Source organism: Melanerpes formicivorus, unplaced genomic scaffold (assembly GCF_026170545.1).
Source record: "Melanerpes formicivorus ecotype bairdi unplaced genomic scaffold, bMelFor1.0.p_v2 SCAF_53, whole genome shotgun sequence".
In the NCBI taxonomy this organism is placed as follows: domain Eukaryota; kingdom Metazoa; phylum Chordata; class Aves; order Piciformes; family Picidae; genus Melanerpes; species Melanerpes formicivorus.
In genome coordinates, this window is record NW_027142405.1 from 1744283 (window position 1) to 1770836 (window position 26554).

The window sequence follows — 26554 nt, forward strand, 5'->3', positions numbered from 1 at the left end:
AGACCATTGCTGTTGGTCCCTGAAACAGCCCCCCTGGGACTGTGGCTGCCTTGGGGAGCAGCAAAAAGTCCCCACCAGCATCCCTTGCTATGCATTGGTGGTAGGCCTGAGACAGCTAGAGGGAATACTGCAGCAGGACTTAGGGCCTGATGTCCCTGAAATAATGAACATATCCAACCTAGACATAAATGTATGGACACACATGTTTACCCTAGAGGGAAAGCCTTTTGCATGGCACAATTTCCTATAGACTAATGATCAAATTAAGGCTGCTGACATATCGCAAAGCATGGGAACTGTAGCAACTTACAGAAACAAAAATCTTAGCGTTTTTTATGCAAGCCCAGAATTTTTTGGCACAGTCCAAGCAATCAACTATAGTGGCTAAAAGGTGCTGAAAGGCACATTAATTCTTCTGCTTGGAGAGGAGCTTTAAGCCTCAACAACAACTAACTAGATGACTCCAGAACAGATTTTCTTGCACAGTGCTGCCTCAAGAATGAATCACCTTTTATCTTCCTCCTAGGTAGCCTTGCCTGTGGTATGGATGCAGAAGTTACTAGCTCTGCAGGTTTATACCATGCATCAGCTCTAATCAGAATTCAAAGTCTGGCACAATCAGTGCATTAAGGCATTGACAAATGATGGCAGTAAAAGAAACTTAGTATTAGGAACCCTCAAAATTAGATTAAAACACAGACTAAAATCTCTCCATTATAATTAGAGAAACAGTCAGAAATTTTATCCTTCTGAGACACTAAAATAGGAGTCCAGATAGAGCATCTGCTGTCTAAGCCTCATCTTCCCTACAGCTCACCAAGCTTTTCTGTCAGCTGCTTTCAATAGCAACCACCAAAAAAAAACCTATCATCTGTGATGCAAATGTTGTTATTACAGTATTTTTTTTCCTAAAGGACAGAATGAAATAAAATACTGTATCATTCTGCTAAAAAACACAAAAACCCAAAAAAATGAAAAGTCTAACCAAGTACAAGAGCAGACACAAACTTCACCTGACTCCTGGTATTCAATCGCTGTAATCTCAGTGCATAAATCTTCAGTCAGAATGACATTCTTTAATTCTTTCCAATTGAGAACTATGAACAACAATGGTTAAACTGCATTCCTGGGACAGCTGGGACTGCTTGGGAAGTACATTTCCAGAGAAATTAGACTAGTAACAACCAATAACACGGGAGAGTCCTGCTAGTCCTCCCTTTACTGATATGAGTGCTCCGCAATATGAGACCTCAGAGAAAAGCTGACATTGAGTCTGCCTCACCTCCTCCCCTTCAGCTTTTCCAACATATTTATTAAAGTTGGCTTACAAAACAGAAGGGGGAAAAAAAATCCATAATTAAGAAAAGGCTGGATTTGTGAATTTTTATTTTATTTAAGCATTGTTATGAAGACAGTCAAAGAAATAGAAGCGCTTTGTGTTTTCTCGCTCACTTTCTATATTAGAACCACTTTTATCGTCTTTTACAAGAAGATTTCCAGTTCTGGACTAGCCTCAGAGACTCAGAATTTGTTCACACCTATAGCTTCAGCTTGTTCAAACCACTTTCACTTTAAATCTACATAGCTAAACATGTCCGAACGACTGAGAAAACACTAGTTTAAAATCCTGAAACAGGCTGCTTGAGGTACTGCCAATTTCTGTTCTGAGCCAGCTGAAGAGAAGCCTGCAAGCACACTCTGTTTCATTCAAGTTAAAAGAACGACAATCATGTTGGTTAGGCAACATCTAACGTGCAAGTGTGAGTGAGTGATGTGCACTGGTGGTTTACACACCAAGCAAAGAGCTAAGAGAACCACCTAAAACTCTTCTTATGGAAATGAAATTCAAAACTTGTCATGACTGAAGAACTGATGAAGCTTATACAAGTGAAACTGCACTGTTAAGAGTGGGAGCTAGGTGATTACTTCTTTACTATAATGAAGATCCCTGTCCTAAACATTCCTTGCTGTCTTCAAGAGCAGACAGGAATATGTACATGATTTCATTGCCTACCTCTAGAGGGGACCTCATTTGTTACTCAAAGCTAGTGATTTATATAAACAGTACTAAGTAGTGTTATTGTAGGCATAAATATCTAAGTCCAGTGGAGATGTAGAGAAGAATGTGCTCTCAAGAGCTACTTTCTATTTTCCAACTCTATCAGCTGGTGAAACAAAATGTATTGCTCTTCCTCATGTACCTGGCCTGTCCTGCACCTCGAGTTAAGAACATGGTGGTTTTCCTTACTGAGAGACCTCATGGAAGAGTTGCTGCCTTCAAATTTCTCAGATATTTATAATGAAAATTATGCATGATGGCAAGATTACAAAACCCCTCCAAAACTGCACAAGAATAAGGAAAACTGCAGGTTCACTAAATGCATAAACACACAGCTTTTCCAGCCAAAATGATTCTATGGTTCTGTATGTTCACAGAACATACAGCTGTAGGCACTTGCTTGAGCTGGAGCGCTCTGTCAAGTTCTGGGCTTTGTGGCGTAAGAGAGACAATGGACTAGCAGAGAGAATCCAGCAGAGGATACAAAGATGAGGGGACTGGAGTACCTCCTTTATGAGGAAAGGCTTAGAGACCTGGGACTGTTTACCCAGGAGATGAGAAGAGTGAGTGGGATCTTATCAATGTGTATCAATATCGAAAGGTCAGGATTCAAGATGATGGGGCCAAACTCTTTTCAGTGATACACAGTGACAGGATATGGGGCAATGGGCACAAACTAGAACCACTTGAATGTGAGGAAAGATTTCTTTCCTGTGAGGGTGGCAGACACTGGAAGAGGCATCCCAGAGACATGAAGACTCCTTCTCTAGACATATTCAAAACCTGCCTGGATGTAATCCTAGAGAACCTGCTCTGGATGACTCTGCTTTAACTGAACAATTAGGGTAGATGACTTCCAGAGGTCCCAACACCCCACACCCCAAGCCCCTCCTGTGATTCTGTGACTTTTTCAATTTATGATACACTGTTCTGTACATTTTTGTCTTTGTCAACAGCTCCTCCAGTTCATTCTTGCACATATTTTGACAGCCAGCCAGTAAGCATAAAGACAAGCAATCATTCCACCTCTTCTCTTGCCACCCCTAGCACCAAGGCATGATTCTGAGTCTACCAAAGGCAACCTAAAGAGCAACACTAGAATTTAATTAATAGGCAACAGCAAAGGAGAAGAGCTGCAATGCTGCCGGTAGAGGGCAACATCTGTGCCTAGGAGGTGGTGCATGTCTGGTCCAGCACTCTAGGTACAGAATTCCCTCCTTCCTTGCTTTCCCTTCCCAAGAAAATAGCAGAAAAATCTGTGAGAAAGTTGCAAGAACCCCTGGCAGTACTGAATTTTACACATCTCATTCTGTGCCAGCAGCACCCATGGTGGGAGCTGCTACCGCGGTCACTGCAGTTAGGTGAAGGAGACCTGGGGACAGCAGGTGAGCAGCCATTCACGTGGAAAAACCCACTCTGCCATGCAGGTGACTGAAAAACGTGCTCACTCAGCAAATCTGATGGCACTCTAGAAAGTAAAACTTGACTTCCCACCAGTTATTTAGAAGACATTTCATACAAAGAACCATCTAGACTGTCTGTGGCTGTGCGAACATTTTTCTTGGCATCAAAAATGGTCTGCAGAGCATCTACCTCCATGTGGTCTCTTCATCATATTCCTGTGCCACCACCTCGAATGTGGCAGTACAATTTTTTTGTGGGGCCATATGGTGAATCAGAGCAGGGAACTGATTCAGATTAAAATCACAGACTAAGGAAATTAAAGTCCCTTAATAAATGTTGTAACTGCAATGTAATGTTACAGGCTCTCAAGGAAAGATTTGGAAAGTTTCTATGAACACTTTTTCTTATTGAATGTGTAGCTTAATATATCACTTTATGTTATTAAACAAAACATGAAAAGCAGTATGTTTCCAGTCTCCTGTAGGAGCTGGACATTTTACATTCTGTCCTGGTGGTGTCTAGGCACACGCTTCCAAAATGCTTTGCGCCCCAACTTCAAGACATTTGATGTTTCTATTTGCATAAGTATTTGCATAAAAGGATGTGCCATCAACAGAGAACTGGCCAAAGCAAGCACAGCACATTGGGAAGCAAGCAGCTTCATCAGAGGAAGTAAGCTGAAAGAAAGGGCATGAAGCAGCAACAGAAGAGGCTTAGATATGCTGGGGCTGGAGAAAGAGGAGTGTGGCAAGAGGTAAGTCAGCAAGAGGCTGCAAGAACAACAAGAGAAGGAAGATACTGAAAGAATTACTGACATTAAATAGTAACACATCCAGTAAAGCTGGAAGAATACCTTGTGCTGACCAGCTTTAACAGGACCATCTGCCTGACAGTGCTGTTAATCTGATGCCCCAATGTGAGCACGTGCCACTCACCTTTTCCCACTTAACAAGTCACTGTTAACTCACACTCAAGAGCAAAAATGCTATGGCCCAGTCCAGGCAGCAGTCTGGAGGGAACTCCCCAGCCCTTTCCCTCTCCTCGCTGTGGGAAGTGCGAATCACCAAAGCTGGCCCCACACGATTTTGACATTTCGGTAGCTGACTAAGGGATGGCAAGCCACGGGGAAAGCACAGCCAGCCAATAGAACTGCAGGTACACTCTCCTCACCCCTATTGGAACAGGAGTTCCTGCTCCTGTGATTAGATGCCACTGTGTATGGCAGCTTTTGAGAAAATCCATCATGATGACTCGTCTTTTTTTAATTCACTCATCATGGTTACAACGAGCTACGAATTATTACACAAAAAGGGAGGACGCTCAACTCTCTTACAATGAGCTTTGAAGTATGTTTGGCAACTGTTTCCATCAGTATCTGCAGTTTCATTATTGAAATTCTCCTGCGAGTTTTTGTCTTCCCTCCTTTGTGAGAGCAACACAAAAGAAAATCTAACTATATATAGCTGAAACAATTAACACAACTATATGCAAAGTGTTGCTTAGTGCACGTGAAAGGATGACAAATGCATTTTAAGTCCTCTCTTATAAGAATTTCATGCTTATACAATAATAAGTATGAAGTAAAATACAGGTTTTCAAATCATGGGGTTGCTTTCAGCAGGTTTCCTGGGACGATGTTGCCCTTTGCACAAGCGAAATTCAGGCTTGCTTACTATCAGTAGGCAGAACTGATGCATATGCAGCCCATACATATAGATGTGTTGATCTCAGCAGCAAGTGTCTGATTAATAGACTAAACTACACCCTTTTTCAGCCACTTTATTTGACTAATGAGGTTATTAATAATTTTTATCCTTTGACAAATGTGTAATTTTTCTCTCCTAAATTACAGTATGTTTTGTTTCTCATTAAATTACATTAACTTTTGTCTTGGACTAGGCTAAACGTATTTTTAAGACTCTGAATTTGGATCTGAAGAGTGGAATCAGAAGTATGGAAAGTGCATGCACTTTGCCAAAAGCACTATTTCATTACTCTTCAGAATTAGCTGGCAGTATTTCTGCAATATTTACTGAAGTGCAAACCAAATGTTTTCATCTGGACAGGATTCAAACCCTGGTATGTTACAACCACAACAAAAAATCATCTCAGTCCAAAAGCCTTCTTTGCAATTTGGGCTGTGGTTTCTGCAAAACTGGAGGATTCTTCTCCATGAATTTTTTACACCAACTCCCCCACTAGCTCTTTCTTCTCTTTTATTTTCCTCATAACAAATCAAACGTAACCCAGATGTGCTTTGGAAAAACCTTAAAGCAACTTAAGGCATCAGAATGATTTAAGTACAAGGCAGGTTGAGGTATGCGGGAGTTAAGCCTGTCCCCATAAACATGTGGCATGCCAAGCCCTACAATGAGCCGCGTCCAGAGTTTTGGCTTCTCCTCTGACACATGGCCCCATTTTTAGGGCTGCAGGCAGGTAGAAAAACCTTGCCTCCCAAATGCTCCTGATGTACTGGCCTCTCAGTGCTTAAAATTTAGGGCCTGCATTTCATTTATTACATGTCTTATTTATTACATTTTGGACAGTGCCAAGTCCCTGAAGTGCAAATAACTAATTTATGCCCATGCTTCATTGACATTTGACAGGGCAAGGCTAAAATAGAATGCAAAAACTCTGCAGGTAAGCATAATTGTCTCATTTGTCTGACTCCACCCACAGGAACAGCTCCAGAGGGACCTCCCCAGTGCCTGAGCCAGAGGGAGGAAAAGGCTGTTTCAAGTACAAAAAAACCCCAGGACTTGTATACACTGATGCTCAAGCTATCCCTTCCTCTACATCACAAGATGCTTAATGTGATGGCTAACTTATTAGCTAGTGTGACATAAACCCCATTTTCTTCTTGGATCATTCTTCAGAGCAGTAGAGCTAAAATAAAAAAGCCAAGGAAAAGAGTCCCTTTACTAGGGAAATGGAATAAGGATGAGGAAATGTGTCATCTGCAAGGAAAAAGTTAACAAAACACACAGCAGAGTAACAGACTACTGAATACTAGAGAAAAAACAAGTAGAGTGCTTCTCACATCTAAATTCACGTCTGACAAGCTCCAAGCAATTTACCTCCACTAACCTGGCTAGATTCGGCAGTGAACCTCAAAACCACTTCAATCCCTCGACCTTATGTTCCCCTCCAATATGAATAAGACAAGTCTGCAAGTCCCAAACCACCACACTGCCATTCCCAGAAGTCTGCAAGACTGTTTCATATCCGAAAGATCCTGAATCCCATTCCCCAAAAAAACATAAGTCTTTTGTGGGGCACTGAACCTCTGGTAGGTATATAGGTTACAGAGACAAACTAACAGGTTTCTGGCTGGGAGGAAGATCAGGAATTGTCTTTCCCAGAACAATTTACATTGCCCTCCTGGAACCAAAATCTGTGGGCAGCAAGATTTTCAAGTGCTGCTGCTGCTGCCCTAGCAGCACTTGGATTTTATGCAAGCATGTCATCCATAATCACTATCCAGCTAACACCAACACCTATAAACAGCATCAAACATCTATCCTCAGTTTTAAAGAAAAGCTAAGCAGATTGCTGAAAGATTCAGAGCGAGTTTGTGGTACCTGTGACAAATACAAAAGCTGAACAGCAAGATTAGTCTCCCATTTCAATGAGCTAATTCATCTTGTGGCATTTTGGAGATGTAGATATTGGAATCATTAACTTCAGAAAGGGCCCTCAAAGCAGGTAAAGCATGGAAAAAACTTTGATTCAGCTGTAGTACTATTCACAGGTTCATCTGTTTGGCACTCAGCAGGTTCTTTCCACACACCCTGTACTGAGTGCCTGAAGGGATAGATTCCCAGCAGCAACTTTGTCCCCTGGGAGGGAATGATAGTATCCTAGTATCAGTCAGGGTTGGAAGGGACCACAAGGATCATCTAGTTCCAACCCCCCTGCCATGGGCAGGGACACCCCACACTATGTCAGGCTGGCCAGAGCCTCATCCAGCCTGCTCTTAAACACCTCCAGGGATGGTGCCCCAACCACCTCCCTGGACAGCCCATTCCAGGGCTTCACCACTCTCATGGTGAAGAACTTCCTCCTCACATCCAGCCTGAATCACCCCACCTCCAGCTTCATTCCATTCCCCCTAGTCCTATCACTACCTGAGATCCTGAGAAGTCCTTCCCCAGCCTTCTTGTAGGCCCCCTTCAGATACTGGAAGGCCACAATTAGGTCACTTTGGAGCCTTCTCTTCTGCAGACTGAACAACCCCAACTCCTTCAGTCTTTCCTCACAGGAGAGGTGCTCCAGCCCTCTGCTCATCCTCATGGCCCTTCTCTGGACACCTTCCAGCACATCCATGTCCCTCTTGTAATAGGGGCTCCATAACTGGATGCAGTACTCCAGGTGAGGTCTCACCAGAGCTGAGTAGAGGGGAAGAATCACCTCCCTTAATCTGCTGGCCACATTTCTTTTGATGCAGCCCAGGATCTGATTGGCTTTCCAGACTGCAAGTGCACACTGAGATGATGACATGATGTTGGTGACCAGGCTGTCTCTGTGTACTTCACACAGGTGCTGTTCACCATGAGAACACTTACCCACTTTTCCTTGCCAGAACTGATTAAATTACCCTTGTCCTAAACTACTACGAGAGTTGCTTACCAGCCCAGAGCAGCGTATTCCACAGGTGGACTAAACTGATGCATATATGAAAAACAGGCTACAACATTATTTTTAAGAAAACCAAAATTATTATTATTATTATCAAAATTATTATTAAAGTTTGTGTGCAATTAAGATTGAACACCCCAAAATCTATTCTTGCAATGTCAATCCATCCCAAAATGTTACTCTCAAGTATCAAACAATGTTGTGATAAAATGGATAAAGTGTCATCTTCTAGTAATTTAAACCAATTCTTGCACATCTGCATGTTTTATTTTGGAATTATAAAAACTAACCCAGACTGCAAAGCAGCTCACATTCTAAAACAGTGTTAGAATGTCATTGCTTTGCTTCAAGTTGCTGTGCTATTTAATGTGCTTACTCTGATGGGGTGAACATATCTCTGTGGTGGCAATGTGCTCCCTTGGAAGGCTGGTGCTTCAAGAATGTGATTGATGCATCCACCAGCTCTCAAAGTCTAGTTTGCCTATTGATACTGAACTGCAGATTAACAGTTGCCACCTAACATGCCCCAAATCAATACCTCACAAGTTTAGCATTCTGAGCACTTTCCCCTTTTAATGGAAAGCCTCTGCAGTACCTACAGGCACAGACATCCTCTTCTATTAAGACTGAAAAGAGAGAAAAGACTGGGTTCAAAAACTCCAGAGCTGATCACCCAACCAAGGTGTTAAAAAAAGAATTAAGAGCCTGCTTATGAGCAAACTGCAAGAGGACTTGGGCAATGACATTTAGCAGTTACTGAGGTTTGGACAAACATGCTATAGTGAGATTTTCTATTTTTGTTCAGTCTAATTGCAATAAATCATCAGATTGTTAAGTCATCACAGCACTCAAAGAAAAGGAACAGTGATGCATTTTATAGAACAGTTGTTACAAGAGCATGAAAACTCAGTTTGTGAGATCTCAATTAAATCATCTCTATTTAGGAATCCCTGAAATTCTCTAGCATGTAGCTCCCAGAGGCCTGGCTCAATTAGAAAACTGATTATGGGAAAACTTCTTAAAATACAGACTCATAATCATTGCCTTCCTGTTATCACCTTTTGCCACAGATCTGTTGCTCACAGGGAGTTGTTTTTCCTTCCCCCTTTTAGCCTGGTGTTACTTTGCTTGCAATACTTACAACCTGCAAATAATTATGAAGAGCAAAGGTAACTCAAATGTAGTGTAATGGAAGCTATTAAGAACATTTTGATCAGAGGCAGAAAATACAGTAAAAGGGAAAGCCGCTGTACGACCACACGGAGATGATGCTCGTACCTACACACACTGCTGAAAGATACTAATTATGCTTCTGGCAAAGGCCATATGGGCTCCATTGGAGAAGCTATTTAAAGATAAGGACACTGCAGACATACACTTCAGAGATATCCACGCTACTCCATTCCTTCTCGTGCTGGAAATTCTAGGTCACAATTTAATACAAAAAATACAAACAGAAGAAGGAAAAGAATTATTTTTAAATACTAGAAAGCAGAGGAGCCTTGCCAAGGCTTCCCAGCCATGATGTACTACAGGGTGCTCAGATATTCATCAACTGTTACAGGTCATTACAGGGCCACGAGGATGATCAGAGGGCTGGAGCACCGGTCCTATGAGGACAGACTGAAGGAGTTGGGGCTGTTCAGTCTGAAGAAGAGAAGGCTCCGAAGTGACCTAATTGTGGCCTTCCAGTATCTGAAGGGGGCTTACAAGAAGGCTGGGGAGGGACTTCTCAGGATCTCAAGTAGTGATAGGACTAGGGAGAAATGGAATGAAGCTGGAGGTGGGGAGATTCAGGCTAGATGTGAGGAGGAGGTTCTTCACCATGAGAGTGGTGAAGCCCTGGAATGGGTTGTCCAGGGAGGTGGTTGGGGCGCCATCCCTGGAGGTGTTTAAGACCAGGCTGGATGAGGCTCTGGCCAGCCTGATCTAGTGTGGGGTGTCCCTGCCCATGGCAGGGGGGTTGGAACTAGATGATCCTTGTGGTCCCTTCCAACCCTGACTGATACTATGATACTATGATTCATTCTACTCTGCTTACCTTTTAAAAAATAATTAGAACACTGTATTATCTAATCAAGAGTTCAAAATACAATATAATTAAAAATATGTCTCAAGCCCCTAGTAATCTCAATGATGAAACCAAGCAGGTCATCCTGGTTAAATTTTGTCCCTTGGAAATTTCAGGGTGCATAAAAAAAATAAAAGGTAAGTGAAAGTGTTTTGAATCATTAGTTTTTCTGAAATGGGACTCCTGTTCTTAAGTATATGACCTTACACATGTCACGGGCCTTGTTGCATGGTGGCACTGCTCCATCGCTCACAGAATTCTGCTGCTGCTGCTTAAAATAAAACTCCTAGAGCACTGAAGAGTGAACTTGCAGTGGTGATGGGATGTTTAACTTTCTCTGTTTAAAAACAGTAAATAAATTACACACTGACATTGCTTGACAAATTTACACTGTGCTTCTGACACTACTGCTGGGTGTCATGGGACAAGGGCAGACACATGACCACAGAGAATCACGCTAATAACAATCTTAGCAATCCCATTCCTTCTCCCTCCAAGCCACAGCTGCTCTCCTGCCTCCCCACAGAAACACATCCAGGTAGCCTATGTCAAACAAGATTTCTCTTCCCTGTTTTTCCTGCCTTTTTTCAGGCTTTACATAGGGGCGATGCAGCAATAAGCTTGTGGAGGTGACGAAACAGAGAGCTGGACAGCTTTCCCCCCTTCCTGCTTTTCTTGAACCCGTTTAAGCAACCCAAGAACATGCCATGTGTGGCACTCAGCACGGGTTTTCCCTTGTGGTTTTTATAATATAACTGTAATTGGGATCTTGCCGTCTGAATGCACATATTGTCTGAAATATCCGCATACTCCTGCGTACTGAAGAAATTAGGAATGAATTGCAAGTTCTTAATTGACAGTACAAAACATCAATTACTCTACAGATGAATAACAAAGAGGAAAATTACAGGTGCAAGAGCTAAACAGCCACAGATTAGAAGAGGAAAAAAAAACTCGGGGGGAAGGGGGTAGAGATCCAACCCACAAGGCTTGTGAATGAAACACTGGAACAGGACAGGAGTAGCCACGCTTCTCATTTGTATTGTTAAAACAGAATGCAGAGAGACAGTAGGAAATAAACCCAGAGATAAGTTCAATCCACACACAGGTTGCCTTTCTTTAAGTGCAAGTGCCTCCAAAGCTATAAATAACACATGCTTAGTTAGCAAGCAGTGGAAACAAGCGTGTGAATGCAGCCATGTGTGCTCACACACATACACACACACACAACCCCCCCACCATCTGAATTTTCCCACCAACAACTGTGACAGTTGGCCCAGATCACAGCAGTGACATGCTGCCAACAGACTGATCAACCTCACAGCAGACTAAATTAGAAATACATTGCCACAGATTAAATTTCAGAGGACTGTGATGCCATTTTAAACTCCATTAGATTCAGCTCAACACAATCCTTTAAACAAACACAAAAGCTAGCAAACCACTCCCATTCATTCCCTCCATCCACCTGTTTTACAGAAGTCCCAACAGGATGGACGCTATCATATTGGACCAGAGTTAAGACAGATAAATTAGCAGCCAGTTGAAAGATACCACTAGCCTAAAACCTCTTAGAAGAAAAAAGAAATCAAACCATGCTGCATTAAGGTAAGACAGCTTCAGCAGGAAGCTATGGATGGCATTGACCAGTGCTGCTTGTCGATGCAATGGAGACCTCAGAATTGGAAAGGGAAGCTCAAACACAAACTATGAAGGACTCAACTAGGTAAGACTTCTGCAGATAAGCCCTATCTCTAACAAATGTAGCCTTCAGCAGATAATGTGACAAAACAGAAGCAAGTGGCATTGTTCCAGCACATCAAGGATGGAGTAGTGACTAGATAAGGGGATCTGACAAAAATTAAACATACCATGAGAGATAACAGGACAATTGGGAGATCAAACTGAAAGATGCAATCTTTGGCACATGACTCGGGACTCAGAGCTATGACAAATCCCAAGAAAAACAACAACTCAGGTAAGGTCTCCTTCTTTAGCTTAATCTGGACAGTCAGTTGCACCTCACACTAAAGTCCACAAGTCTGACATGCAAGGATTGCAGACATACACCAGTGATCCCAGCTCCACACCGTACAGCTCCAGCCAGGCTCAGGCACCTGTTACTGTGAGATAATTTGGTTATCTTGCTGTACAACTTCAGACGCCTCACCAGTGCTTGGGCTGCAGAGTGGAGGGGCTCAGTTGTTTTAATTGTCACTATGGGGACAATCTGGTTCCTGGATCATCTAAGAACAATGGCAAACCCTCCACCCGCTGTCAGATAAAAAGCCTCATGCAGGCTGATCAAATAAAGGGCAGTGAGTAGGTAGAGAAGTGGAATTTTCAACCAGATGCCTCCTCTTGCAGGAACAAGTACTCGGGCAAATGAAGCAATTCTTCAGTTGACAGTCACACAAAACAAAGGAGGACGGGAAGAACTCAGGAGAGCTAGACAAAAACCCACTCAGGATAACAGAGCTAAGCATGAAATAAAGCTCCTTGTGCATTATTATCAGCCTCATTTTACAGTCTTTACAACCACAAACTGAAATGCTCCAGCTGCAGGTAGTCAGATTGCTGAGAGTTGAAATGCACATATTATACTCAAGCTTAGCACCAGTGCATTTATCTTGCTGCTACTCAGAGTGGCAGTGCTACAGCTTGTTCTTCAAATACCCCCAAGATTGCTGTGAGACTCCTACCTCGAAGACAGAGGAAAGTGAGAAAATCTTCTGTCTTGGGCTTCCTTTTGGAGAGGTCAGAAATCTGAGTGGCGGGAGGGGGTAACAACGGCTCCACTATCTTTATTGGAGTTGTGCTGGGACTGTTTGGCTGGGACTGAGCAAACTTCCTTTGTGCTTGCAGCCTTGGCCTGTGGAAAACAAAAGCATATCAGAAGCATGTTAGGCAGAACTCGCACGAGAGACATTAGAACATAAGCATTTGCTGCTAAAGAGAAACAAAATTAAATAGATCTAAATCCATTACCTACCCATACCATATCCCTACCAGGGTCAGCTGCAAAGACCATATTTTATCTGCTTTACCCTCCTGTATCTTCTGAGACGATTTGGAAGTCCAGAACAAGAACATCTTGACCATAGAATTTCTGACTACTACTACATATGTTCCAAGCATTTTCTTGCACATCATACAATTACAGTTTACCATTCACTTACTTGGAAATTAAATCTGTATTTTGCACCATGAAGTGTCTGGTTTGGTTTTTTTTAAGTGTTAGTGTTCTTTGCTTCTTGAGTTTAATTAATTAACAAATCAGGTTTATTTTAGCTCAAATAAGGTTTTAATTTATTCCAATCTGCTAAAATATTTTTTATGTGGTAAAACACATATTGATAGATAAGGTATCTATGTTAGTGTCCAATTCTACAAAAACAAATCAAAACATTCATGGAAAGATTTTTTTTTGACAGAGAAAATGTCAGGTAAAAGCCATCAGATTTTTGTTGCCTTAGCCACAGCTTAGAAGAGAAGGAGGTCTGTGGAGGGCTAAAAGTAGTATTTGTGACACATTTGTAAGAATGAAGGACGTGCACGGAATGAATTTGTCCCAGTTCTGATACTTGGGTGTTGTACTGACACTTCCTAACACATTTTAGAGCATGCCCGGGTATGGATGTAGGCAATGAATGGATGCTGGTGGTTTTGGCAGTCAGGCTGCAAATTACTTCAAACCTGTCTGAAGGATCTGATTGACTGGTAGGTGTCAATAAATATGATTTTCTTTAGTATGGCCAGAATGAAAATTGGTATTACGAAAAGCTCTTTGGGGCAGGCCAGATACCTGGAGGAGGTCTCACCAGGAACCTGACTCGACTCAGCATTTAAGAACATGCTAATTTCTCACTTAAGCAACTGGGATTCTAATTACGATCTTTATTACAGCTTCAAAAAGGAAAGAAGCTACTGAAATAACTTAAGACCTTGTCGAGAAAGGATGCAATTTTATGTCATTTTCTTCCCTAATAGCACAGTATTTACATAATGTCAAACTGAAACATGTATCAAATAACACTGAAGGAAATGACTCTATGAAAAGCCAGGTCTTGTCACTCCATGGCAGCCTTGACTGTTATGATTTAAGGAAAACACAGTTATTGTTCACTGTGGATGAAACACGTAATTGGCAAACCTCCTATTTTCCATGGATATTAAAGAGTTGGGTAAGAAGAGGTTTGTTAGTATACTTCACACTTGCACAATTTTGTGGCTGAAATAGAAAAAAAAAAACCCTTGGAAGTCCCAGCAGTTTGTATACATATATCCACATCCCTTGACAACAGAAGCCAAAGGTAGCATCTGTAATTTCCTCCCTAAACTCTGCATGAAACTGTCCATGTCCTCACTACCCAAATCCCACCTTCGCAAACAAAAGCCAAGAGCCATTTCTACTGCTTGTTTTCATCTCCTGAATGCCAGATATAGCATGGTTTGGAATTTTATTACTTTACTTCTTTTTTATCATGGTGTTTATAACTTGTCAACTGGAACTGGAAAATGCTTAACAGATATATTTCCTTATACCTCTGAGAAATTGTTATTTTCGGCTTTTGCAAGAGGACAGTGGGTGCCAGCCTTGCTGGGGACCTCGGGGTTCAATCCTCAGGCTGACTGGCTGATTGTAGTCAGTGTTGTGTAGGATGTGTATTGGGAGAGAAATGGAGGCAGGGCAAGGCCAAGAGTGCAAATCTTTGTCCGAGCCCTGACCACAGCCAACAATCAGTGGGACTGGGCATGGGGGTGGTGGCAGTGTGCTTGGGAAACGTAAAGGGATCTATGGAGACATTTATGATTATGTATGCTTGACGTCTATATAAGCTCAACTCGTGCTGTTATGGCGCGCCTCTAGCAAATCAGTGCTGGTTTGCCTTTAGTTTACAATAAACTGTTTGCATTTAAAATTTAGCAGTGAGCTCGTTTCTCACATGTCTATGAACAATTATCTTTCCAGGATGAAGTTCCTGAACAGATCTGCCTGTATATCTCCAAAATGACTCGGACTGCTTTGAAAAGCTCTATTCCTTCAAGCAGACAGAGAACTCCTACTCAGGAATAATGGGATTTTAATTTCAACCAACTATATTTCTATCACCAGAGCCACACAGGCTGCCAGAGAAAAACATTTTGTGTTGGCTTCTGTTCTGCACAATATGCATGCTCTCTCACCAAGACTATAAAGGTTAGCATGCAAGCCTGCCTGCTGCTCTCATCTGCACAGCAATTTTTCCTCATCGATGTGCTTCCTCAGCTTGGCTGTTAAAAACATACACTATCCACTCACTGTATCTTTGAAAGCACCTGCTCAAATCTCATGTGATCAAAGATAAGCAAGGAGGAAGAATCCACAACCACCATTACCCCAAAAAGTAAAGGTTAAGCCTGTTTCATGGTTCAAAATTAACCCTTTGCAGCAAGGATCAGCCAGGGCTGTTTGCAGCATTCCTATTATCAGCCCTTAAGAGCACTGAAAGAGGATTAGGGAACAACTTGTAAGTTCAGCATAGACATGAAATGAGTTACATGAATTGATGGTACTTTGATTCAGCCTGTCTCTGAAAACACATTCTCTGCTATCTGTCCACATCTGGTGCAAACCATTTGCCCTTTATTTTGCTTGCCCACTTCCCCTGGGTCCTCGTGTGGAGAGGCTGTGGAGACTTGTTGATCCATGGTCAACATGCTTCTCCTCCCACACCTCTGTTGATGTTTGCTGTACTTGCTCTGCTTAGTTTAAAATCACAGTGCTACAAAACCAGGCCCACTCCTCAAGAAATACCCTTTTTCTTATTAAAACCCTGAGCAGCTACAGGATGTAAGCCTCACCAATTTGATTTATGAACACCAGTAAATGCAGGCACCCTCTTGTGACTGCAACAGTCTTTAGGTTTCTACAATTACCACACTTTGCACAGATGCTCCATAGGCTTCTGCTTCAGTACCTGATGGTGTACAGAGTGAACCCTGAGCACGAACAACCTATTTTCTAGCTACAATTCCTTAGAATAAAGCACCAAAGCTAGGGAACCAAGCTTTTAAGCAGACTTTGCTCTAGATTTGTGCAAAGGTGACCAGTTTCAGAGGCGGGCCAGTAAAGCAAAAACATACATTTCAAACCATGGACAATAAACTTGTGAAAGAGCCCATGCAACTTAATAACCTCAAGCATCCCCAGAAAACCTCTAGAAGCATAAAACTAATTATTTTGGGTATGGTTTCACATTACACTTAATCCAATATAAGTGTGAAGGTACCCCCCTCCACTCTGGTTGCATCAGATCAAGTGTAACAGCCCACTGAACTCACTTACACACCACTTCTAAGCAAGGAAGAATAGGTAAAGAAGTGATAGAAGTGCTCAGAAAGACATGTTGCATGTGACAAACACACACCACCACCAGTGCAGCTTTGCTCTTTGCTTGCCAATGCAAGCATTTCTGCTGGAATGACCTATTTAGTGTACATTTGTCAACAGAAAACAGACAGGCATGAGTGTCAAAAAGAACAAAAGTCCTGTTTGCATCCTCAAAATAAACCACTTACTCTGTCCTCATCAACAGGATGTAGGCTACATAAGACTTGCAAGCACACAAACAGAATAAAAAGAAGTGTAAGGATGCAGGGACAACTCAAAGTAACAGGATATCTAAACATCAGGCAAAGATCCAATGTGCATCCAGAAATACCCAAGCAATTTAAAAATAGTCATTCCCCTTCTCTCCATAGAACAATACTTTTTTGTTCCACTGCTTTTGAGAGATTTTAAACATCTACTTATGACATGAAGTTCAAAGAAGCCTCAGCCCAAGGAAGCCTCACCTCCTTTTTGTATACTTCTCTTCCACTGAACCAGCAATTACAGCCAGGAACTAAAATTCCACAAGAATTTACAAGCTCAGACCTGGCTCAAAAACATTTCTCTCCAATGCAAAATATATTTCTGAAGCTTTTCTAGACTGTAACTTATTTTTAGTTGAGTATTTTAAGCAAATTGCACTACAGTTTGTGTTAGCTAAAAATACCTCAGCAATGTCTTTTAAAATAGACTATCCTAGCACCATTCCTTCAGCTTGTAGAAAAAGACACGCTTAAGGAGAACACACGTACTACACAACGGCAATCTTGCCTTTGCAAAGCAAAGCTCAGGCTAGTAATACCAATCTGTGTTGTATTTAGTAGATGTTAATACTCTGGATAACAATGGATGCTGTGTTTGCTACAAACCAGGTATTAAATTATCGGTCGGTGAGATTTAGTTGTACCAATCCATTTGTTACACCATCACTTCTAACTGGAAGTATTAAGTAGTTTAAAACACGAAGAACAACATGCACAACTGAATTGATAGCACAGATGTTTTCATACTTATCTAATTTTTTATAACTTCTTTTTTTCAAATGTTCTCTGCTCTCCAGCAACCTGTGGGTTTTCACAAAACTTCCTGCTTGTTATATACTTCAATATTTGCTTGCTCCAAAAAGCTCACAACTTTTCGCTTACTCCTTCAACTTCGCTTTTGCCTTTGTTGCTTCCTGCTTCGCTACTGCCTGAGGTTTGTTCCCCTTTATAATGGCACCACTAGAGTTACATTTCCAGACTCGGGAACTGTAGCTTTGAGTAGCTGAATGAGTGTCCCCATCTCATGATTAATTCTCATTTCCCTTTTCAATGAAGTGTATTTTTTACTTTGTGATGTGCTACCAAGCAACCTGCAAGCCAACGTGAAGAAATCTACGCCTCTGTCTTTCTAAAAGCAGTGTTGGAATTTGATTACTTTGCTTTTGTCACTTCTCCTAGAAACTGTACTAAGTATTTGTAGATAGATATTTCACATTAAAGTCACTACTAGTAACTAGCAGCAATGAGCTGGCATCATTTTTCACCAAACATATAGACAGGAAATCAGACTAGTTTACTGCCTGATCTAAGGCTAGCTGTTGAGGAATCATCCTCTGCCAAAACACATCCTTAAATGGGAAGAGTTTGGGGGTTTTGCTACTGCTGAGTTTGACTTTGCAGTTCTTGGATCTCCTTCAGTATTATACCTCTCAGTCTAGGTCCTGCTACTCCAGGAGCATGAGTCTCCTCTCACCCTACTGCTACAACTAGTTTTAGTTGGACCTGATGTAGGAACAGTCTATTCTTACACACTATTTGCATCAGTACAGCACTGGATGAAGGGTTATAAGCTCTCTTGTCATGTCCAGGCCAAAACAAGACCCTGAGTTTCCAACATGCAACTCCAGCACAAACAAAATGATGTATCTACCTTTAAACACCTCAATGACCTCAAAGGATGCTTCCAGCCTAGCCTTCAGCAGCTGGAGAAAATAATTTAAGCATACTTATTTTATTTAATTTAGATGTAAGTAGATTCATTATCATCAAACCCCACAGGCTGGTGCCCGTTGCATGTACAGGAGGGTTTATCAGCTGCAGCCCATGGAGAAAGAACAGTAGCAGTGTGACCAAATGATGACATGGCAGCTGAATGGTGCTTCTGAGAAGCCATTTTCCCTAGTTATCTGCCTCTGTTATCTGATCACACTACAGCAACTGTCCTACAGACTTGAATCTATGTCTAAAGACTTCCTTTTCTCCATGTAGGATTTGGACAAACTATTTCAGCAAGACAACAGCTCCTTTAAAACCACTTTATTCAGGGTTGTCCTAGCTGAGCTTGGACAGGAATTTTTTTTCTGCTCCATATGGGCATGTGGTGAGCTATACGTGGCAATAGATGGCAGAAGAGATCCTTCTGAATACTGGAGACAGGTGGTGCCACCCTTCCTTTGTCCTGCAATGGTTCTTAAAAATTCTCATTTTGGAGCAGCTTCCTTTCTAGTCTAAGAACACAGGCACAGGTACTTGAATCTTTGAATGCAGTGGTTTGTACTTCAGTTTTGTCTACACTGTCATGACATCACAGGTTGTGTAAAGCCACCCAGGCTAACCCTTCAAATATATCAGTACGTATCAGAATGTAACAAAAATGCTGCAAAGACTTTACTGTGGGTCCTGCAAGGCTCCTCTGAAGATCCTGGTTATTGCTGACATATTCACCACCACAGACAACAGCATTCAACTGAGCAAGCTCAGATATGCTCATGCAAGCTATGAATGTATACAGTAATGCAAAAGCATCCACACTGAGAAGGGAGAAGAAACAGGAATATATGGCAGCAGTCCACCTTGGAGGGTTATGTCCTGGACATACTGCTCTCCTTGCTGTTCCATCAGGCTATGCATGCTGCAGAGACTGCTAACTAGAAATGGCTTATGTTACCAGAAAAAGACAGGCAAGTTGACTCTATGGGACTAAGCCACACAGGGAGTCACCGCATTAGTATGCGGCAGTACTGAGTGCCACCCGATGAGCACTTCTTTCAACTGTACTGTCAGCTTCAACACCTTCTGACTCCTGCCCACGCTCCCTCCTGTGCAGTTTGCTTCTGCTCCAGTGCCATTCTCTGGAGCCATTCCTTCTCTACAGTGTTTCCATCTTCTTCTGCTACTTGGTTCTCTACCAAGCACACCTGGGAATTGGTACCTACCAAAGCACTCATCACATGGAGACTTGGGTTACTGGTCCCTGCATCCAGGAACAGGGGCTCCCCCTCTTTTCTGGTAGTGTGACCCAAGACTCCTACTTTCCAGCTTAAACCCAAACCACCACCCAATACCAGCAAGTTTTACAGGAAGTACATCACTAAGAAGAAATTCTAGGCAGGACCTGTCATTTTTGCCATATTACTGCACAAAGAAGAGCATTCCACTAGAGCATGGGGGAGGCGGGGGAAATCAAGGAACTTGTTCACATTTGCTTGTCTAATACTCAGTAGCAGATCAACACAATTGTCTGAGTCAGTATTATGTCCTGAAAGACTGGAGAAAAACACAAAAGTCATGTTGCTTGTTCAAATTAAACCATGTCCCACAGGCTGGAAGTTGACACGGTGAATTCCATGCTAACAAGTCCCTTTTACGCTGGGAGGAGGATGTAATTCCCAGGTCACTCGCAGTCTCCATCTGCTGGTAAAGAATCAGCAACATCCTGCTGCCTGGGCTCACTGCAGGTGGAAGAGTGAAGTGATCCTCCCTGTCTTCCAATATTCAGAACCAGCATGGGCAAGCCTAGGGGTGTACAATGATCTGCCTGTTCCACTTTACCCACTCTGCACCATCATCCCTCTGTCTGTGCTGGATTACATGTAACAGGGACCATGTTAATTACCACAGAGTTTTTTCCAAAGCCATTTTGTCCCAAAAAAAGATTTCACACCCTATCAAAGACAGCTCACAAAACTTGAGTGTTTTCCCAGTTTAATTATACAGAAGTCAAAGCTACTTTTAGCATAACACAATGTGTAACTTCCAAGATTCTTATAGTACCATTTTCAGTGTTCCCAGACATCTGCAAAACCTGTTGGCTTCCCAGTTCCCAACCAGTATGGTTCAGATGACAGAGCTTCCCACTTCCTTACGCATGTGATGCCCTCTGGCACTACTCAAAAGTGTGGCTCTGAATAAATTCAGTGCTGATCTTTGCTACATATTCTTCTACAAAACAGTTGTGGATTCAGACCGAATGGTGAACAATATGCCAAATAACACCAAACGCATCAGCAGCTCCTTCCCCAGTAATTTGTCCAACTGCTAAAAGTCAAGAGGATGCAAGATCAAAGCCATGTGACTGAAGGAAAATTCTCTTTACACTTTGAGCAGCCTTTTCTCTGCAATTGTGCAACCTATTTTACAGGTAATTTCATTCTTGTTTCCCAATCTCACAAAAACGTCCTCAACTCCAGCAACTCTTTCACCTTTGCCCTAAAAGCAACTTGCACTAGCCAGAAAGTCAGAGATTACATCTAACAGACATGTCAGAATTAACAGTGTATGGATCATTTTAGCCATCATCTCAATGGTTGAAAAACTTCCTGTTCAATTAAGTTCTCCATTAATCCCTACCATTTGAATTACATTTTCTAGCTGCTGGCAGGAAGTGATAAAAGTCACTCGGTCAGTAGGCTGAGGGCATTTTAACCTCTTGCAGAGGTTGCAGCTTGCAATTTAACCACACCTGAAACCAGATAGCTGCACTTCCCATGAGGCAAACCTCTCAAAGCCTCTTTTACCATCTGGCTAGTACCAGAGACTCAACATTTCTCTTGTAAATCACAATGTTTAGATGCACAGTGAGAAAGAAAGAAAGAAAGATAAAAGTCATCCTCTATCTGCTGCACAGACTTTATCCTGATAAGCAGATCACGTTTGTGTAAAACACCTATCAATCACATTCACCATCTTGCCAAGAAGAATTACTAAAGAGAGACATATGAATGAGCTATTTGGTGTGTGTGTGTGGGGGGGAGTTACATCAAAATCAGTATAGTCCATTATGTCAAACCTGTACTATCCTTGTATCATTAAGATAAAAGATAAACTTATGAGGTGCTATCTCCACTTCTTGGTCTCTTTTCCTGTATCATTTTAACTTTTTACATTAAGTTTGCTTCCAAGAGAAACCACAGCCCTCTCTGGGCTTTCTCCCCAGAAATCAAACTGCCCATCTTTCCAAGTCAATCAGGCAGACGTAGTCAGTTGTCCCAATAACTCTGTTCATGCCTTCTTTCAAGCCATGCCACATCCTGCTACTAGTCAAATTGGCCTGAATAGGAAAGAAGCCATTCACCCCACACCTCTTTTTTGAGGGACGTTAAATCTTTTGAGAGGAGGCTGGCTGGGCTGCCAGAGCACGCTGTACTTCTCTTCCTCCTGAATGCCTGATAAAGCATTGATAAAGTTGGGAACTAATGATACAGATGGAAACTATGGTAACAATTCCTATGCCATAACAATACACAGCCTTCCCCACAGACTTTCTTTACCTGCAGTAGGAAGTATTCAATGCTGTCTTGCTTCTTGCTGTATGCGCAGCATCCCCCTGCCCCAGAAGACTCTAGCTCTAGTAAAACAACACGGCGCATATCAAAGTCATTTTGGTACCAGGTAATCACAGTAAAAATGCACATGCAAACTGTGTACACACTCCAGGTTTGTCTGGAAAGTGACAAAAATACAGTCCCTCTTAGAAGACTTTGTTCACAAAAGAGCGACATTTATTAGTGCCTCACCTTCCCAAACATCCTCCTTACTTTCACACTTAGAATATAGTGGTATGCAAGCAGCAGGATGCCCGACATTTGATGTCAAAATGCAAACACTTAATGACGGAGGAAGGAGAAAAGTCATGGACCTTGTAGTCCTGCATCCCATTGCGGAGTCAGGTGAAGTCAGACAATGAAGGTATGGGAATGCATTTTCCAGGTGGGAGCAGGGCAAAGGCAGTAGTGGGATCATACCTTTCTAGAGCATTGCTACAGCCTGATTCTTTCCATCCTAAATGAGGGGATTCAGTTTGGATTAAAGTGATTTCAGTGAGAGCTGCTGCAGAAAACAGAAGTTATGGTGTACGTTCTTTCCTTCATCTCCAGCCACATGTTCCTGCTTACACCAGCACTAAAGCTCCTCAGACCCCATCATCAGCTGGCTGAGGAAGCCAATCTAGCTGAAAATTAATTTATAGGTGGATTTTTTTTCTTTGTTGGGTTGGGTTACATAAGCACAGAAGTGCTGGTGTTGGCACAAAAGTGGTGGCAAGAATGCATGGGAGGGAAGAACACGACTGCCTTTTCCAGTAGCAGCTTGCATTAAGATCACCCTAAGCTGACTGAGAAACACATTAGTTACTGAACTGTAAAATTTTAACAGAAAATGTGCCTGGCAGTAATGTTAGTATGGTCCCCTTTGCTGTCAACCCTTTTGCAACACAGAGCCTCATCTCCACAAAGAGTTTGCAGCAAGGAAGACAAATGTTGATTTTTCAGTTGATAACCTTAAGGTTTGGGGGTTCTTTTTGATGTAATGAAAAAGCTGATTTCCTGCACTTCTGCACCCACACTACTCTTCCACGTTCCATCATAAGCAAAGCCCTGGATTACAAATGTTTAAGACAAATTCTGTCTATAGTGACTATGATGCTGGATGGAAGCTGAGCATTTGCTTATCTAGATGTCACATCCAGACGTATCCTGCTCAGCAGTGACCAGCATGATGGCTCACACTAGACTCCAGAAAGTGTCCCTGAAGTGTGGCTGCCCTGCCACTGAATCAGAGCTGTGGCTGGCTGGCACCTCATACTAGGATGCTGCTTGAGGAGACACCTGACAGCAAGAGTAAAGAGGGGCTACAAAAGCAGACCACTTGCAGACTCTCACACTCAAAACCATCTTAGGGCCATGTTCAGTGCATGTCTCCATCAGTTGAAATGCACTCTGATAATTAATCTCATACTTAAAAAGAACACCACCTTCAGCCATTTTTACCTGCTGGTAAGCTGTTCTGAAGGCAGTGACGTATTTTCCTCTTACTGTGATGCATTACAAATTCAACCTGATACTTAAGCACTTTCTGTTATACATGTACATACATACTCATTAGCCTGCTCTACACCTCTGACACCCAGTCTCAAAAGTGAACTGGAACACTGATCTCAAACATGATAGTGCTAGCACACACCTTGCTCTGCACTTCATCTTAGCACAGCAACCTGATCCTCCATGGAACATTGTATAGCTACACCTAAACTTCTTTACAGATCTGTGTTTTTCCAGAGTCTCCTTGCAAGAGGCTTCCATCCATCACTACAGATGGCTATGTCCATCTCTGAAATCCTATTGGAGTCAAAACCGCCTCTGCCACAGCCCACCGACAGCATCCACTCAGCCCTGTCACCTGTGGCTCTGGCTATAGGGGACAGAAGGCCCCTCTCCCAGGAAAGAAAACTCCACATCACTAACCAGAGTCTTAAAACCCTGACCAAAACCCAATACCACTTCTTATCCTTAATGGCACTAAGCCAACATTATTCAATTATTTACTCCAAGTCCTCAGACAAATGCTTTTACTTTTCTGTCTCTTCCTCAGGCTGAAATTAGACATTGACCAAAGGAGGGCATGCAGAGGGATTAAAATCCTGTGAAAAACCATGTGTGTGTGTGCACCCATGCCTGTTTAAGTCAGATCAGGACCCAAGGTCAGTTTGCCACATGGCCATACAATAGGTCATGGCAGAGTGCTCCCACACAGGAGCAGCAAGAAATTGGCAATTACTTCAGCTGGGACTGCCGGTGAACGTTTGATGAACTCTCGGCACCAGTTCATTTAGCTCTCAAAAGCTGTGCATCTGAAAGGCAATTGGTGAAAACGCCACGCAAAACCCCACTGAAGAAGGAAAGAAGTGAAATTGGAAAGAGCACTTGAGCAATAAGAGAAAGCAGGCAATAAGGCCCAGGAGCAATAAAGAAAGTAAAACACTGCAAGAGAGCGCAAAGAGCTGTCGGTATGTTCAGGCAAGTGGAAGTTACCTGAAAATAAAATGGAAATCCCGCAAGTATCGGACGACCGAGGATAGAACAATGCTGCCGACAGCACGCTCAAGTAGAAAACGGCAGACACCTGACAAAACCTGCACTCCTCTTCAGACCCAGCCAACTGCTGAGCCACAGGTAAATAAATATGTGGAGGATTTCATAAAACCCCCAAGTATTTTCTATGTATTAAATCATATTAATTAGGGGTTCAGTAGCCAGGGATACTGCTCAAAATAAGAAACAAATGCAACCACAATGGGTTGTGTAAGTGACCGCCCCCAGCACTAAAGGAAATCTTCATTGCTTGAAGGTGCAAATTAAGTCAACAGAGTCAACAAATAAAATAAATGCATCTTTTATCACACTATTAGCAAGGGAAGAAAATGCCAAAAGGCAGAACTAGAGATGCTTCTCCTGAGGCCTCACTGGCAACACAAGATTGCCCCAATTTAATTAAATAGTTTTGTTAAATCAGTTCAAATCCACACAGACTGTTATGGGTTAAGAGTTGGTTAAACCAGTGCCTTGTTGACAGATAAATCAGAAAGACAGCTGGTCCACACAGCCTCTTGTGCCAGTTTAACTTCATTAATTTAAACCCTACATCCTAAGTTAAAGTAACATAAGCCATCTAGAAATCTCAGCAAAGCACTACCACTAAGACTTGAATGATTTTGGATCAGTAAATCCAAAATGGCTTTAAAACAATCTTAAATCCCAGCCCACCCACTTCATGACCTGCAGTCTTCTGTGACGGTTTTCTACTGCAGACAGGGGTGGATTTTGTCTTTGTAAGAAATCTAAGCCACAATTCCAACTCTAAATATTCAAATTCTACACTTTGTGAAAAATATTGCCTCAAGCTTCACATTCTGAATCTATATGGGCAATATTAAAAATACACCAGATGAAAACATCCCTGGTCTTATATGGAGGTCAAAATGTAGGTATGACTTTTGCCCAACATGCTAATTATATCTTTGTGCATTCGCCAAGGCTCTCCCTACCCAACAAGGGAATCCTTGCAGCCAAGCAGCTTTAGAAGTGTTCCAGCTCTTCTGTGCATCACTGTTATATAAATCTGCAAGATCAGAAGCTGCACTAGAAATAACTGGGTCACCAACAATACCCCTCTTCATAGCCACTGCATGACCCTAGCCAAGCCCAACATTGACTGATCTGATACACAGAGCTTAAAGCTGCAAAAAACTCATCTACATTGGTAAGTTTTACTTTATTCAGTGTTTTATACATGCATGCACACAAGCATAGTATGCTATCTGCAATAAAAAGCAAGCATTGGAAACAAAGATCAGAAATAGGAACAGCCAATTTTTAGGTTATTGCAATGAGCTTTGCAGAAATTATTTTGTAACTTAATGAGATAATAAGCCATCATCATTAACTGCATTTTACACACCTCTCCCCTTACCTGAGGGGAAAGAAAACATCAAACACAATCAAACCCCAAAACTCAATGCTCCTCCAGACTTAGTAAGAAATCCATCCTTGCAAAATTGGTGAAGCAGATACCATAACACCTGCAATACATGCCTCTGATGGAACTGAGAGTTTAAGCCCATTTCCAGGTCTAGCCTTTTTAAAAAGGCTTTCCAAATCTGAATTATATCAATGGTGTGCCTCAAAGTGCAGATGCAAAGCAAAGCAGCTGTTGTTGCTCACATTTTCGCCCAGCATTAGGAATGTCAAATTAAAGGCTACCCAGTTTTACTGAGCAGTCTCTTCAGAAGGATTTAGCAGCCAATTATTACATACAATCATTTCCCTAAAGAAAGGAGGTGGTAAGGTGAAAACCTTCAGGGAAGGGGAAAAAAAAAAAAAAAAAAGAGGTGAGTTGCCTTCCTTAACAAGCCAAGAGAAGTGGAGCAGGAGGTCTGTGGTGTCCACTTCAGTAACAGTGGCAATGAGGTT

At 42.1% G+C, this 26554-nt stretch overlaps 1 protein-coding gene across 3 annotated transcripts in view; it reads right to left on the reverse strand.

Annotated features, from left to right (window-relative positions):
• The window catches only part of JARID2 (jumonji and AT-rich interaction domain containing 2), a 233130-nt gene that overhangs the window by 54576 nt on the left and 152000 nt on the right, over window positions 1-26554 (reverse strand). For all 3 annotated transcript variants that reach the window (XM_068160823.1, XM_068160822.1, XM_068160824.1), the window contains exon 4: window positions 12875-13044. Coding sequence is in view for 1 of the 3 variants with exons in the window: in XM_068160822.1 (XP_068016923.1) it covers window positions 12875-13044 (170 nt within the window). In the remaining 2 variants the exon portion in view is untranslated. The remainder of the gene's footprint in view (window positions 1-12874; window positions 13045-26554) is intronic.